Here is a 13,927-nt window from a genome sequence, read left to right as displayed (position 1 = left end):
CTAGGGCTTAATTGAAAGGAAAAACCAAAAACCTGCAGACACTAGGCCCTCTATGGAATGAGTTTGACACCCTTTCTCTAGATCAGTGGTTCCCAATCAGTGGTACTAGGACCCCTGGGGGTACTTGAGAAGACTCATGTGACCATAGGCCTACTGGTAAAATGCACACGAGGGGGCACTTCAGCAGTGGAGGCTGCTGAGGGGAGGACGGCTCATAATAATGGCCGGGACGGAGTAAATGGAATGGCATCAAACACATGAAAATAATTTGTTTGATGTATTTGATACCATTTCGCTCCAGCCATTATCATGAGCGTATCCTCCCAAATGAAGGTGCCACCAACCTCCTGTGCTTGAGGGGTAGTCTGGGCAGAGAACAATTCAGTTGGTGGTCCAGTTACTGAAAGGGTTGGGAACCACTGATCTACACATCTGTGTTTCCTTCCACCATTTTCAAATGCTACTGTTGCCGAGGGTATTTCTTTTCACACACTGAAACTATTGAAACTTCTGTTTGGCCAACTTCCCTTCTTTGGTATTCTGTAGCCTCTAGGGCAGTTCAAAAGGCTGATTGTGTACCTTTTTACTGGAGATTGTGTTGGTTTTCTATTTTCTATGATTGTGTATTGATGTGAATATTTGTGTATATTGATGTATATAGTGTGTATGTATACAGGGCTCATCTGTAAAAGAGACCATGGTGTCAAAATACATTTTATATATCCATCTGTTTTTCCACATAGACCTGTTTTCAGTAAATGATTGCCTCAGTCATTCAGGGGTTTTCAAAAACAACATCTATAGGGCCTTTATGTAATGATCATTTCACTCCAGCCTCTTTGACCCAAGATATGCTTCTGAGTGTCACAGATGTTTACTAACTGGTATAAACTGATACTAAAACCACGGTCAGCTGGGATTCCCAACAACAGGCAAGATCTCCCAGATAATTGTATCAAACATATAGCATGACAAGCCACTAGTGATGACACGGCAGAAATGGAAGAATTGGTTTGCCAGAAAGAGAAAAAAGGACATGCATATGAGACGGGCGTTCTTGGAGTTTGACTAATCAAAATGTGTCCATGAAAAGGCTCTGTTTCAAGTGTGTTAACTCGTCCTCGAAACTCTACATCAGCATTTCGCAGTAACTATTGGAAAGAGATGATTTTGTTCTCGGTTTTGCAAGTGTTTATTTGGTCGCGCTGAAACGATCTCAAGTGCTGCGTAAAGTCAGGCGACGCAGAACAGTCCACATGGGTAACAAAACGGCACCCCATGATTAAAGAGCGTCCTTCCACTTGTCATATGTAATTAAGTGTACACGGAACCATTTTCGGGCTCACCTGAAGTATGGACAGGTTTGGTTAAGGACAGGTTAATTGACTTCTAGATGGCGAAAGCTCTCGTGTGTGACAAAAGAGCGCTTTATGATAGCATTACGTCTCTCCAACCATGGTCCTGGTGAGCTACCGTCCTGAGCGAAACACTACAGGAGGGTAGCTCTACAGCAACAGGGTTGCAGAGCCATGAATGACACGATCAGTGCTATCCGGGATCTTTGGGACATTCCTACCCCATTAAAGTCGAATTTTAAAATGTTAGGTAAGTGCTATGGTTGTGGTTAGGGACTTTCCAATGATACCGTATAGCACTGACCTGCGTGAAACTGTACGCCTACATCCTGAGCGCACGGAGACAAGTGACGCACTAACGAGTGATTGGAGCGTATACTCCAATTGTTATCAATATACACACGTCTTGTTTTTACTTAATATCTACAACAGTGGAGAACAGTCATTTAAAACCAAACAGAAATAAACACCTTCATAAAAACATTCTGCACGTGGAAATAAAGAGGTGTGTGTGTATATATAAAGCTTATTCCAAACTTTGAAGACAACCCTGGAAGCAAGCCACGCCTCCCCCAGTATCAATAAGTACAGTTCCAGACGTTTCTTTCGACAGTCAGGCGGTATTGCAGTATTTGGATACAGACACTGAAGCAGAGTGGAAATATTCATCAATACCCAGAATCCAATAACAAACATGAGAGGTTTTATACTCTTTGCGATTTTAGTAATTGCACATGCTCACAGCAGTATTGGTAAATATAATTTGATTTACTTTAACTGAGTGAATTTCATTTTATTCTACTCTCTTTACGCTTACATTTTATGTAGTCTTATTTGTTTTGATTCAACTGCAAACGTGAACTCTGTTCAGCATTGTTCTTCAAATTAGTTTACTTGACAATAGTGGTGTAAAGTACTTAAGTAAAAATACTTTAAAGTACTACATAAGTAGTTTTTGGAGTATCTGTACTTTACTTCACTATTTATATTTCGGACAATTTTTACTCCACTACATTCCTAAATAAAATTATGTACTTTTTACTCCATACATTTTCCCTGACACCCAAAACTACTTTAAATTTTGAATGCTTAACAGGACAGAAACTCCAATTCACGCACTTATCAAGAGAACTCTGGCGGACTTACTACACACAAGGGCATCTTTTATAAATGATGTTGGAGTGTTTTACTTTGACTTTTGATATTTAAGTATATTTTAGCAATTCCATTTACTTTTGATACTGAAGTAGATTTAAAACCAAATACTTTTAGACTTTTACTTAAGTAGTATTTTACTGGGTGACTTTCACTTTCACATTTTTTATGAAGGTTTCTTTTACGCAAGTATGACAATTGGGTACTTTTTCCACCACTGCTTGACAAGATATTGTAGGTCAGCTGTGTTGGCATCACATAAGGGCTTATACTCAGATTTAACTTGCACTCATTATCTCATTGCCTGCACATGGTGTATTATCATGGTTGGTATATTATGGGAAAGAGATTATTTTGTTCTCGGTTTTGCAAGTGTTTATTTGGTCGCGCTGAAACGATCTCAAGTGCTGCGTAAAATCAGGCCACGCAGATGTGTGTGTGTGTGTATATATATTTATTTTTTATCGTCTGTGTTTGTGCCTGTGTAATCGATTCAATTATTAATTGAGAGCGGAACTCCCCTGAAAAGCCAATTTATCTGAATACGAAATTGAAAGTGTGACAAATCAAATGAATCTCTGCACCTCTATCCAACTCCAAGGGATTTGATTTACCTTGGAGACTCAACGCTTGTGGAGAAAAGCAATTTAAGTTACTGTTTTTTTTGTCACTATCTAAAAACATGTTTCCAATTGCTTTTCTTCAACATTAACCATGGTGTGGATCGATAATGCCACAGTCATCCCCGTGAAATGGTGTGCTTTCAACGTGTTGTTCAGCTCCTCTGACAAGTAATGCAAGTGCGTGGTTGGTCTGTGTTTTTGAACTAAAACGCTTTGTCCAGAAGGGGACCTCCTACATACTTTTGTTACCAGCATCTCCTAGTCAAGTAGACAAACCTGTTGTTCATATGACTGTATTTGGCTAAATGCCAGTCCGGTCTGAGTCAGACAAAGAGAAGGAAAAGGAAGAGCTTGTATAAAAATAAAACAATGTATTTGTCACTCAAACAGTAAGCTGCTGCAACAGCCCAGTCTAATGCCCTATATGTGGCCTGATTGTTAGGTGCACCAGCCCATCCACTGAAGTGTATCAAAATACTTCTCAACAAAAACCCCACTGGAATGACTATAGCAGTCGGTGGGCTAAACAGTAATCTTATCTACTACCAGCCATGGGATGAGATTAGCTAAACAATAAACTAGCATTGACAAATAAAGTGTATGATGAGGGTGTTGATTTGGTCCCTGTTGTCTTCCTCTGTCCTGTCTAGCGACTCTGGTCATAAAGGGACCAGACAAGCCTGTTCTGGAGAACGATGAAGTCACCCTGGAATGTCTGCTTTCCGACTCGGAGCTCAACACCAGCCAAGTCCACATTGAGAAGTTTTCCAAGGTCAGGACACAGGTTCCTCTACCTCTGACTTTACTTCTAATTGGGTTATATGACTGCCGATTCTGACTTTACTTCTAATTGGGTTATATGACTGCCGATTCTGACTTTACTTCTAATTGGGTTATATGACTGCCGATTCTGTTGCTGTACTATGTGAAGTAAAGCACGTTGAGGCGCTGCACTTATCAAACTGTGACTTGAACTCGACTTCAGTTAGTGCAGTATGTTTAATTATGTCAACAGGGCTCAGCTTTATCATTTTGTTGTATATAAAATGACCAATGTGTGCAGACCAAGAAGGTAATAATTCTCACTACTACTCATATCACTGTGCCAGTCCCGCATATGACTGCTGTTTGCAGATGAGGTAAATCTGTTTCTCTCTCTGTTCTTCTCTCTCCTACTCTCCATCAGTACATGAATAAGTGGTATCGGCTGGAGGAGGAGCCCATATACCGCCGATGTATCCCCGGTGTTATCTTGAGGCGTGAGGTGAGCCAACTGCTTCTGTCCATCCGCAACATCCATAGCTACTTCCACCAGGGACTCTACCGCTGTGTCGCAGACAACGCCACGGCACCCGACAACTCCTCCCAGCCCCTGGCTATCACCGTCAACTGTGAGTATGGGGTGGGCTATATAGTCACATGCACGTCTGTAACAGCTGTTAGACAAATAAGTCAGCACCGCAGGAAAGACCAAACCTCCTGGAGAGCTGCTAGGTATGCAGGCTTTTAATACAACCCTGCTTTAATACACCTGATTTGTATCAGCTGCTCCCCAGAACCTTGATTAGCTGAATCCGGAGGGTAAGTGTAGTGCTGGAACAAACCCCTGCACACCCAGTAGTAGCTCTCCAGGAGGAGCGCCTGCTATCCACTCCACCGTACAGTATATCTATTCTCCTCGTTGTTTTCAAAAACAATGTTCCAGAAATGGAAATTCACAGGGGATAGATAGAAATACAAAGCAACCAGAAGAAGAGACATATTGTACTGTACAAGGCACATGAAAGGGTGGTCATAGCGTGAGGCCTATTTTCCCTTCCGCTACAGGGGCGATCAAATCGTCCGTCCTGTCTTTTGATAGGCTTCTTTGCCTGTGGAGCAATCGATAATGGGGAATTATGTGTGGACAGAAGGAGAGAACCCAAGGCACATGGAGATGGTTCCGTTGACGTAGAGCGGGAGAAAATGAACCGTCACACTCCACAGTGCACCATTGTGAGGACTTAGGAAGATGAAGGCAATTACCATTATCTGATTGTTCCCTCCTCATGGGCAATTTGTAGAGGATTTGAGGCACGATACTGCAGTCTACTCAGGGATATAGCTCTGTTGACTGATGTCTATGCATGCTTGTACACCGTGCACAGCTGCACACACACACTCAAACCTCTTAAAACCATCACGCATGCGTTCTTCTTGATTTCTGCCTGAACCTGCTGTGTTTCTGGTCCCCTGTTCAGACATGCGTGAGCTGTCTGTGTACGATGTGTCCTCCTCCAGCCGGAAGTTCATCAAGGAAAACCTGCTTGTGACACTAGGTGACGACGTGGAGGTGGAGTGCTCCACCACAGCCTCCGAGGCACCACAATACTTCTGGCAGAAATATGTGAGTTTGGGTCTGTCAGGATCTGGTCTTCTACCGCTCGATCTCTCACTCTCTGTCCCGCTGCTCTTTCTCTCAGCACCATAAGAGGTGTTCAGTATTCATTGGTATTCCCTGGTTTGGGCCCTCCTCTTTCTGGAGAGCAGCTTGCCCATTTACAGAGGATTAATAGTTTAATGAGGTCTAGGCAGGACATTCAACCTGAAAGCCAATCTGTTGATAGAATCCTAATGATTTTTCAATGTTCAGTTAACCATTGTTGAATTATTCAACTTGCTGTTACCAAAGCCACAAACCAAATACCCAGGGGAATTAAGACCTCTCAATGCTAAATGTCAAACTCCGAATGGCCATGCAGGCAACAATAAGTCCTTGGTGAATTGATTTGCTGCTCCCTAGTGGTAACATAAGGTATCACTACTTCAGCACATTGTGGACCACTATTTCAGACCTGATACAATTTCACACCTTTAAAATCAAGTTAGTCCTCATTTTAATACATTTTTCTGAATTTGAATGTCTTTAGAAAGAATACCCCTCCACCCTCCAATATCCGTCGCTGGGAATGTCCTCCATCTAACTTTTGAGCCAGTCTGTCCACACATTCATAACTATTTGCATAACTGTTTCTACATTTGGATTTGGGGTAGAAAGTATTCAAGGATGGGAATGGGAGGAATTATAGGGGCAGAGAAACAAACAGTATGAGCCATTTGATGGGCAGCTGCTGACTGACTGCACAGTCCCGGTCTCCAGTAATGTCCATAGGAGGCAGGCAGGAGGCTGGATGTGTCTGAGCCAGTGGATTTACATACAGAATGCTGTTTGGCCAAACCTGGCATTTCCTGGAAGTCCTCTTAATTCAGCCCTTCATTTAAATTGAAATGGACTTTCTTGGCAGGAAACGCGAGATCCCAGGAGCCAAATCATTTGCAAGGTGTAATGTCTTTTTTTTGGTTTGTTTCTATTCTGTTTCTCCTATTATTCCTCCCCTACTGTGTCTAACTCTCCCTCTTAATAATAGCGCAGCAGCTAGTTCTGTGTCCACAGTGCCTCCCGTTTTCTCATTATGTGTTGTTAACAGTGTTGCCGTGCTATTCTTTGCTGATTGCCTCATCTAGGTCAGTGAATGGGGTTTATGTGGAATTTATTCAATTTGTTCAGGTAAATACACTTTGTCTGGGAGTTTATTGCTTCTCACACAGACACGCATACTGTAACTCCACTGAGAAACGTTTTCTTGACTCATTCGCTCGCTTTCTCCTCCATTCGCTCCCCCCCTCTCTCTCCCCTCTCTCACCCACCATCCTTCCCTCTATCAGGGAGAGGATTGGATCGTGCCCTCCTCCAAGCTGAGGCTGAAGAATGTGAGGATGGAGGATGGTGGAGACTACACCTGCATGGCTAAGCACCCCACCCTGTCCAGCCTGAAGAGGAGCAGCACCATCTCCATAACTGTGCTGACAGGTAGGTGGGGGGTCAGGGGTTAGGAAGGGGGGGACTACGGGGGTCAGGGGTTATGAAGAGGGACAGTAAGTGTAGGGGTTAGCAAGCAGGAAGGAGAGGAGTACAGATGTTAGGGCCAAGGCACATATGGGGAGGAGGAGCTCCCATGAAGGCGAGGGTCTTACGGCTATGTGATGGAGGGAACTGGCCACTGCAGAGAACGTCTCTTAGGACACTGAAGATGTGACTGAAGAAGAGGACTCACTACGTTACAGCTAATCCAATTTATCATACTGATCATTGTTCATTTTTATCAGCGACCTGCAAGATGATTACGCTGCATTAACAGTCACAGGTTTTTCCACACGATCATATCGCCAATATAGAATAAATTATAATCCTTGCGATTACAATCGTTTCAATTATCTAGCCTCCAAGTCAGTTACACCAATCAAACTGGATGCATGTCAATTATAACAGTAAAGACACTGCTTCAGTATGAAGTGGAAGTGAACAATCAATTGCACTTCATTTTACACTATTTTTAATCAATCAAATGTATTTAATACAGCCCTTTTTACATCAGCAGTTGTCAGTGCTTTACAGATACCCAGCCTAAAACCGTAGAGAGCAAGCTATGCAGATGAGCAGCACAGAGGCTAGGAAAAACTCCCTAAAAAGCAGGAACCTAGGAAGAAACCTAGAGAGGAACCAGGCTCTTCTGGCTGTACCGGGTGGAGATGCATGTGGTCATTAAGGCCAGATCGTTTTTCAAGACATTTGAATGTTCATAGATGACCAGCAGGGTCAGATTCTAACCATCTTATCCAGAAGAGTTGGATACACCACAAAATGGACAGTATGGAGCTAGGCTAACAAAATAAACTGTCTGTGAATCAACTGGTATTAAAGCCTGTAGTGTGTCTGACTCTCCGGCCTGCAGCCACCAACAGCCGTCTCAACCAAGCCTGGTACAACTCCACCAACCTGGTGTTGATGACCTCCGTGGCGGGGGCGGTTCTCCTGGTGCTCATCCTGTCTATCACCGTCTTCCTGGTCCGCAGAGCCAAGCAGGCCAAGAGCACCAAGGGACCCATGTGAGTGCTGAGCTCTGTGGCACAGTGCCCTTCTCACCTCTCTCTCCCTGTGTGTGTGGTGCCCCCTCCTTTCTTTTATCTCCTTCCCCTCTTCCATTTATCCCAGGTTATAGCCAGGCCAATATATTATATCTATTGTCTTATATTTCACTCTGACTCTTACGATGGTACCAAGGCTAAGGTGGATTTACAGTGTGTGTGTTAGTGGTCTTGTAGACCGCTGCGTCCCAGTGATGGTGACCAGCTCGACCCAGTCGCTAACTTCCTCCCTGATCTCTTCCCTGCCCACATGAACAAATACTACAGTTTCCTATAAAATACTACAGTACTTACTGTAGAATTATGTGGTATACTGTAGAATACTATACCACACACTGTAGTATCCCTAGATCATGTGTAGTACTTACAATAGAATGTTGTAGAATACTATAGTAAATACTACAGTAATGTCTGCAAAAACACTACACTTTTTTAAAACTAAAGTAAATACTACAGTATTTAATTTGCATATACCCTGCCCATTCCCCTATCCCAATTTGTTCCACCTATAAGTAAGACATCTACATGCCAGGTATAGGCCAATATATTGTGTTCCATACAGGATAGAGAAAAGAGCTGACGTTCAGACCCCAGTCCTACCTACTTACAGGTTAGAGAAAAGAGCTGACGTTCAGACCCCAGTCCTACCTACATACAGGTTAGAGAAAAGAGCTGACGTTCTGACCCCAGTCCTACCTACTTACAGGTTAGAGAAAAGAGCTGACGTTCAGACCCCAGTCCTACCTACTTACAGGTTAGAGAAAAGAGCTGACGTTCAGACCCCAGTTCTACCTACATACAGGTTAGAGAAAAGAGCTGACGTTCAGACCCCAGTTCTACCTACTTACAGGTTAGAGAAAAGAGCTGACGTTCAGACCCCAGTCCTACCTACATACAGGTTAGAGAAAAGAGCTGACGTTCAGACCCCAGTCCTACCTACATACAGGTTAGAGAAAAGAGCTGACGTTCAGACCCCAGTCCTACCTACTTACAGGTTAGAGAAAAGAGCTGACGTTCAGACCCCAGTCCTACCTACTTACAGGTTAGAGAAAAGAGCTGACGTTCAGACCCCAGTCCTACCTACTTACAGGTTAGAGAAAATAGCTGATGTTCAGACCCCAGTCCTACCTACTTACAGGTTAGAGAAAATAGCTGATGTTCAGACCCCAGTCCTACCTACTTACAGGTTAGAGAAAAGAGCTGACGTTCAGACCCCAGTCCTACCTACTTACAGGTTAGAGAAAAGAGCTGACGTTCAGACCCCAGTCCTACCTACTTACAGGTTAGAGAAAAGAGCTGACGTTCAGACCCCAGTCCTACCTACTTACAGGGTAGAGAAAAGAGCTGACGTTCAGACCCCAGTCCTACCTACTTACAGGTTAGAGAAAATAGCTGATGTTCAGACCCCAGTCCTACCTACTTACAGGTTAGAGAAAAGAGCTGACGTTCAGACCCCAGTCCTACCTACTTACAGGTTAGAGAAAAGAGCTGACGTTCAGACCCCAGTCCTACCTACTTACAGGATAGAGAAAAGAGCTGACGTTCAGACCCCAGTCCTACCTACTTACAGGTTAGAGAAAATAGCTGATGTTCAGACCCCAGTCCTACCTACTTACAGGTTAGAGAAAAGAGCTGACGTTCAGACCCCAGTCCTACCTACTTACAGGTTAGAGAAAAGAGCTGACGTTCAGACCCCAGTCCTACCTACGTACAGGTTAGAGAAAAGAGCTGACGTTCAGACCCCAGTCCTACCTACTTACAGGATAGAGAAAAGAGCTGACGTTCAGACCCCAGTCCTACCTACTTACAGGTTAGAGAAAATAGCTGATGTTCAGACCCCAGTCCTACCTACTTACAGGTTAGAGAAAAGAGCTGACGTTCAGACCCCAGTCCTACCTACTTACAGGTTAGAGAAAAGAGCTGACGTTCAGACCCCAGTCCTACCTACTTACAGGATAGAGAAAAGAGCTGACGTTCAGACCCCAGTCCTACCTACATACAGGTTAGAGAAAAGAGCTGACGTTCAGACCCCAGTCCTACCTACTTACAGGATAGAGAAAAGAGCTGACGTTCAGACCCCAGTCCTACCTACTTACAGGATAGAGAAAAGAGCTGACGTTCAGACCCCAGTCCTACCTACATACAGGTTAGAGAAAAGAGCTGACGTTCAGACCCCAGTCCTACCTACTTACAGGTTAGAGAAAAGAGCTGACGTTCAGACCCCAGTCCTACCTACTTACAGGTTAGAGAAAAGAGCTGACGTTCAGACCCCAGTCCTACCTACTTACAGGTTAGAGAAAAGAGCTGACGTTCAGACCCCAGTCCTACCTACTTACAGGTTAGAGAAAAGAGCTGACGTTCAGACCCCAGTCCTACCTACTTACAGGTTATGGAAAATGTGCTCTTAGAATTTCTCTGGTAGGTTTCTTCTAAGTGAAAGCCTCCACTTCTATGTAAAAGATAATAATAAAACAAACACTATAGTGGACACTACAGTAATGTCTGCAAAAACACTACAGTAATACCACATTATACTACGATACACAAAAACACTACATTAATTACTGTAGTATATACTACATGTTTTCTTTTACTACTGTATTTATACTGTAGATAGAGTTAACTGTAGATACTACAGTATACCACACTAAGTAGTGTAGTCCGCAAAATCACTACAATGCTATAGTATTTTTTTCATGTGGGTGTGTTTTCACCAGACTCGTGCAAAACATGTAAAGGATACTGTGGTCATATAGTATGTACTGTTAAAATCATAATACATACACAGTAATCAGACACATTGTGACCCACAACTTCTGTTGATCAACCTCTTATCAGAGTGATTACAACATGAGTACAGTACATGCTTTCTGTAATAGGTATTCTGTCTTATATAATATATGAAAGCTATTGAGGTTAGGTTGCTCTTTACATCTGTGTGTGTTTGACCTACAGTATATTCTGTAGATCACTGGTTGGCAGTCTATATGTTCTATCTTACTTGTCTTTCTTTCCTCTGTAGTTCTCTGGGCAGTCACTCTCTTTCTCTCCTCCCCCTCTCTCTACCTCCAGTGATGACCACTCTCTTTCTCTCCTCCCCCCCTCTCTACCTCCAGTGATGACCACTCTCTTTCTCTCCTCCCCCCCTCTCTACCTCCAGTGATGACCACTCTCTTTCTCTCCTCCCCCCCTCTCTACCTCCAGTGATGACCACACTCTTTCTCTCCTCCCCCCCTCTCTACCTCCAGTGATGACCACTCTCTTTCTCTCCTCCCCCTCTCTCTACCTCCAGTGATGACCACTCTCAGAAGAAGCCCATCTACACAGCCAGTGTGGAGTCTCTGGCCTCTACCAGTGGAGACAAACAACCACTGGTGTGACCGCGCCAAGAGATGGAGAAGTAGGGGAACAAATGGAGAAAGATGGTGAAAGGGAGTGAGGAATAGGAAGGAGGGAAGATGTCAAGGTGGGAGGAGAGGTGCCTGGGTTATGGATGCAGAGTTGCAGTGAGCCAGGATGCAGAGTAAAATCGAAGCTATTATCAAAGGCTGGCTGCGTGTAAGAGGAGGGAGACAAATGATTGTTTTACTGGGGTGGTTTGCTTCCAGCGGGGTTGGCTGAATTGTTCTTGAACAAAAGGTGTGCAATTTTCTCTTTATTGATCTCGCAACCTGCAAAATTGAGATTCACGTTCTTATCTGAGGCAAGGCGAGGGGGAGGAGTCTTATATACTGTGTGAACCCAATGCAGCTGCAAACATTTTTCACAAGGAGGTTACCTTGAGTTAAACTGCTCACCACCAGCACTTTTGCAGCCTTGGGCTCACAAAAAGGAATGCCTCTTACGTTGCAAATATGTGACTGCTGTATCACAAATGTGCCTTTTCACCTCAATGCTTTTACATGGTGTAGAATATTGGTGTGGATTCTTTTTCAAGGAAATGTATAACCTTATGTAGCATACTAGTGGTGACACACTTCACAGTACACAGACGAGATGTAGACTTGTAGATTATTTTGTATATCTATATTCCAATGACAACTGAAGCACTTTGAAACATTACCCTCGGAGCTATCTATTTGCTGTATTTCCTGTACTTTTAATAGGCATGATATAAAGTTGATTTGAGAAATTCTAATAGTAATTCCCCAGTGTCTTTTATCATTGATTTAAATGTAGGACATATCGAGAGGGGGAGGAGTATTGACAATGCTGTGAAAGCTGGATGCTGGTACAAGCTTGGCCACACATACAGTAAATCCAATGGCCTCTTGACCTCCTATCCTCTCTATAACCTCAGTTCCCTCCACTTCCTATCCATTCTGCAAGGCCTTCCTCTACAGCTAACCTTTACTGCACCTCACTCACACCATCTAACCATGGAGAGAGAGCCTGCATATGATATGCCCAGTCAATAACAGAAGACAGACAGACAACCTTGAGGCATCGATAGCCTCACTTAAAACAATGGGCATGTATGTGGTTACACATCATTCATTCCCCACTGCATCCTACAGCACCATTAATAACTCTCCCTCTCTCAGCCAGGCCACAACTTCATTCTTTCATTTTCTCCTCTGTTGCCTTGTAACCTTAACATATTTGCATCACCGCTTATCACTATAACGGCTCTTCTCATAACTATTTATTTAATTAAGCCTGGACTGTCTGATGTTTTATGTGTGCGTGGTTGAAGGTAGGCTGCCGTTAAACCCCAGCATCTCCTTCCCGTTATTAACAATGACACTCCATTAAAGGGTACCGTCCACGCTACAGAGCACAGCGAGGATAATGTTATTAAACTGATTATTCAAGTCTTCACTGCAGCTCCTTCTCCAGCCACCGTCTGGCTTTTTACAGGCTATTTGTGTGTCCTAGCTGCTAGGTGTAAAGGCTGAGGTCAAAACTGTGTAGCCAAAAGTCCATAAAACAGTCATGCTTCATCAAAATATCATTTGGAAATTTGAAGTGCTCTTCATTTGAAATGCCAGTGAACAGCGTTTTATTTTGGCCTTTGAGGCATTTATGGGTGAAAAGTGTACGCCTTCATGGATGTTACTGGGTCAACAGGTTGGCCCAAGGACTACTAGACTACAGCAAGGTCAGTCGCATGAGCGCTTTCTGCCTCCATGGTTGTATTTGGATAACGCTGGCCCCTAGGCACTGACCTAGAATCAGCTTTCCCTTCTAAGGTCACCAGGTAAAGTTGAGGACTGCCCTTAGACACTGGCATAGGGTCTGGCTTCTGACCTCATGTCAGTAGCTAAAGGTCTAGGGTTGGAGTAGGCTTACAAAAAGATGACCAGCTACACTTTTACCTCACATATCATATAGGAATAATTGTTAGGAATCATTGTTATTACCTTACACCAAGTATTTATCATTGTTGATTCTGTTTCCTAAGAATATCCATGCACAATATAGTGGTAAGTATACCCATAACCACACATTGGTTATTACATTAGCCTATAGTTGGGTGACTAGCTGATGCCACTATGCTGTGAACTGGAGTGCAACATGTCTCAGCAAGACAGACAGCAGCAGCACACCGGTCTATGGAAGCCTGTCTCAGTGGACATCTCCATTGGAATGACTAGAGCAGGCCACTCTTGAATAATATAGCAACTAGGGCCCGCTCAAAGACATTGTTTAGAACACATAGTCTCTATTCTGTTAAATTGCATGTATGTATGGGTTGAAATGAAAGTTAGGTTTTCGCTGGAGAGGCAGGTGTTCCCCCATCATTACTCTCCAACAATGCCCCATCTGGTGCGGGGGAGCCGCCGCTGACTCCCGCCAACCGGGGAACAAACACTCCGAGAGAAAGTG

General features: G+C 43.6%; 1 protein-coding gene across 1 annotated transcript; it reads left to right on the top strand.

The window, feature by feature from the left end:
- The first annotated feature begins 1,952 nt into the window (after window positions 1-1,952).
- LOC115176932 (sialic acid-binding Ig-like lectin 16) lies at window positions 1,953-12,239 on the top strand. The gene is made up of 7 exons (XM_029737331.1): window positions 1,953-2,107; window positions 3,784-3,905; window positions 4,320-4,524; window positions 5,374-5,519; window positions 6,839-6,983; window positions 7,906-8,059; window positions 11,391-12,239. Exons 1-7 carry the CDS (start codon window positions 2,050-2,052, stop codon window positions 11,476-11,478), a joined length of 918 nt encoding a protein of 305 aa, XP_029593191.1. The 5' UTR covers window positions 1,953-2,049; the 3' UTR covers window positions 11,479-12,239.
- The last annotated feature ends 1,688 nt before the right edge of the window (window positions 12,240-13,927 follow it).

Source organism: Salmo trutta, chromosome 37, assembly GCF_901001165.1.
Source record: "Salmo trutta chromosome 37, fSalTru1.1, whole genome shotgun sequence".
Taxonomy (NCBI): Eukaryota; Metazoa; Chordata; class Actinopteri; order Salmoniformes; family Salmonidae; genus Salmo; species Salmo trutta.
The sequence above is the reverse complement of the archived record's forward strand: the minus strand, read 5'-3'. Positions and strand labels throughout refer to the sequence as shown.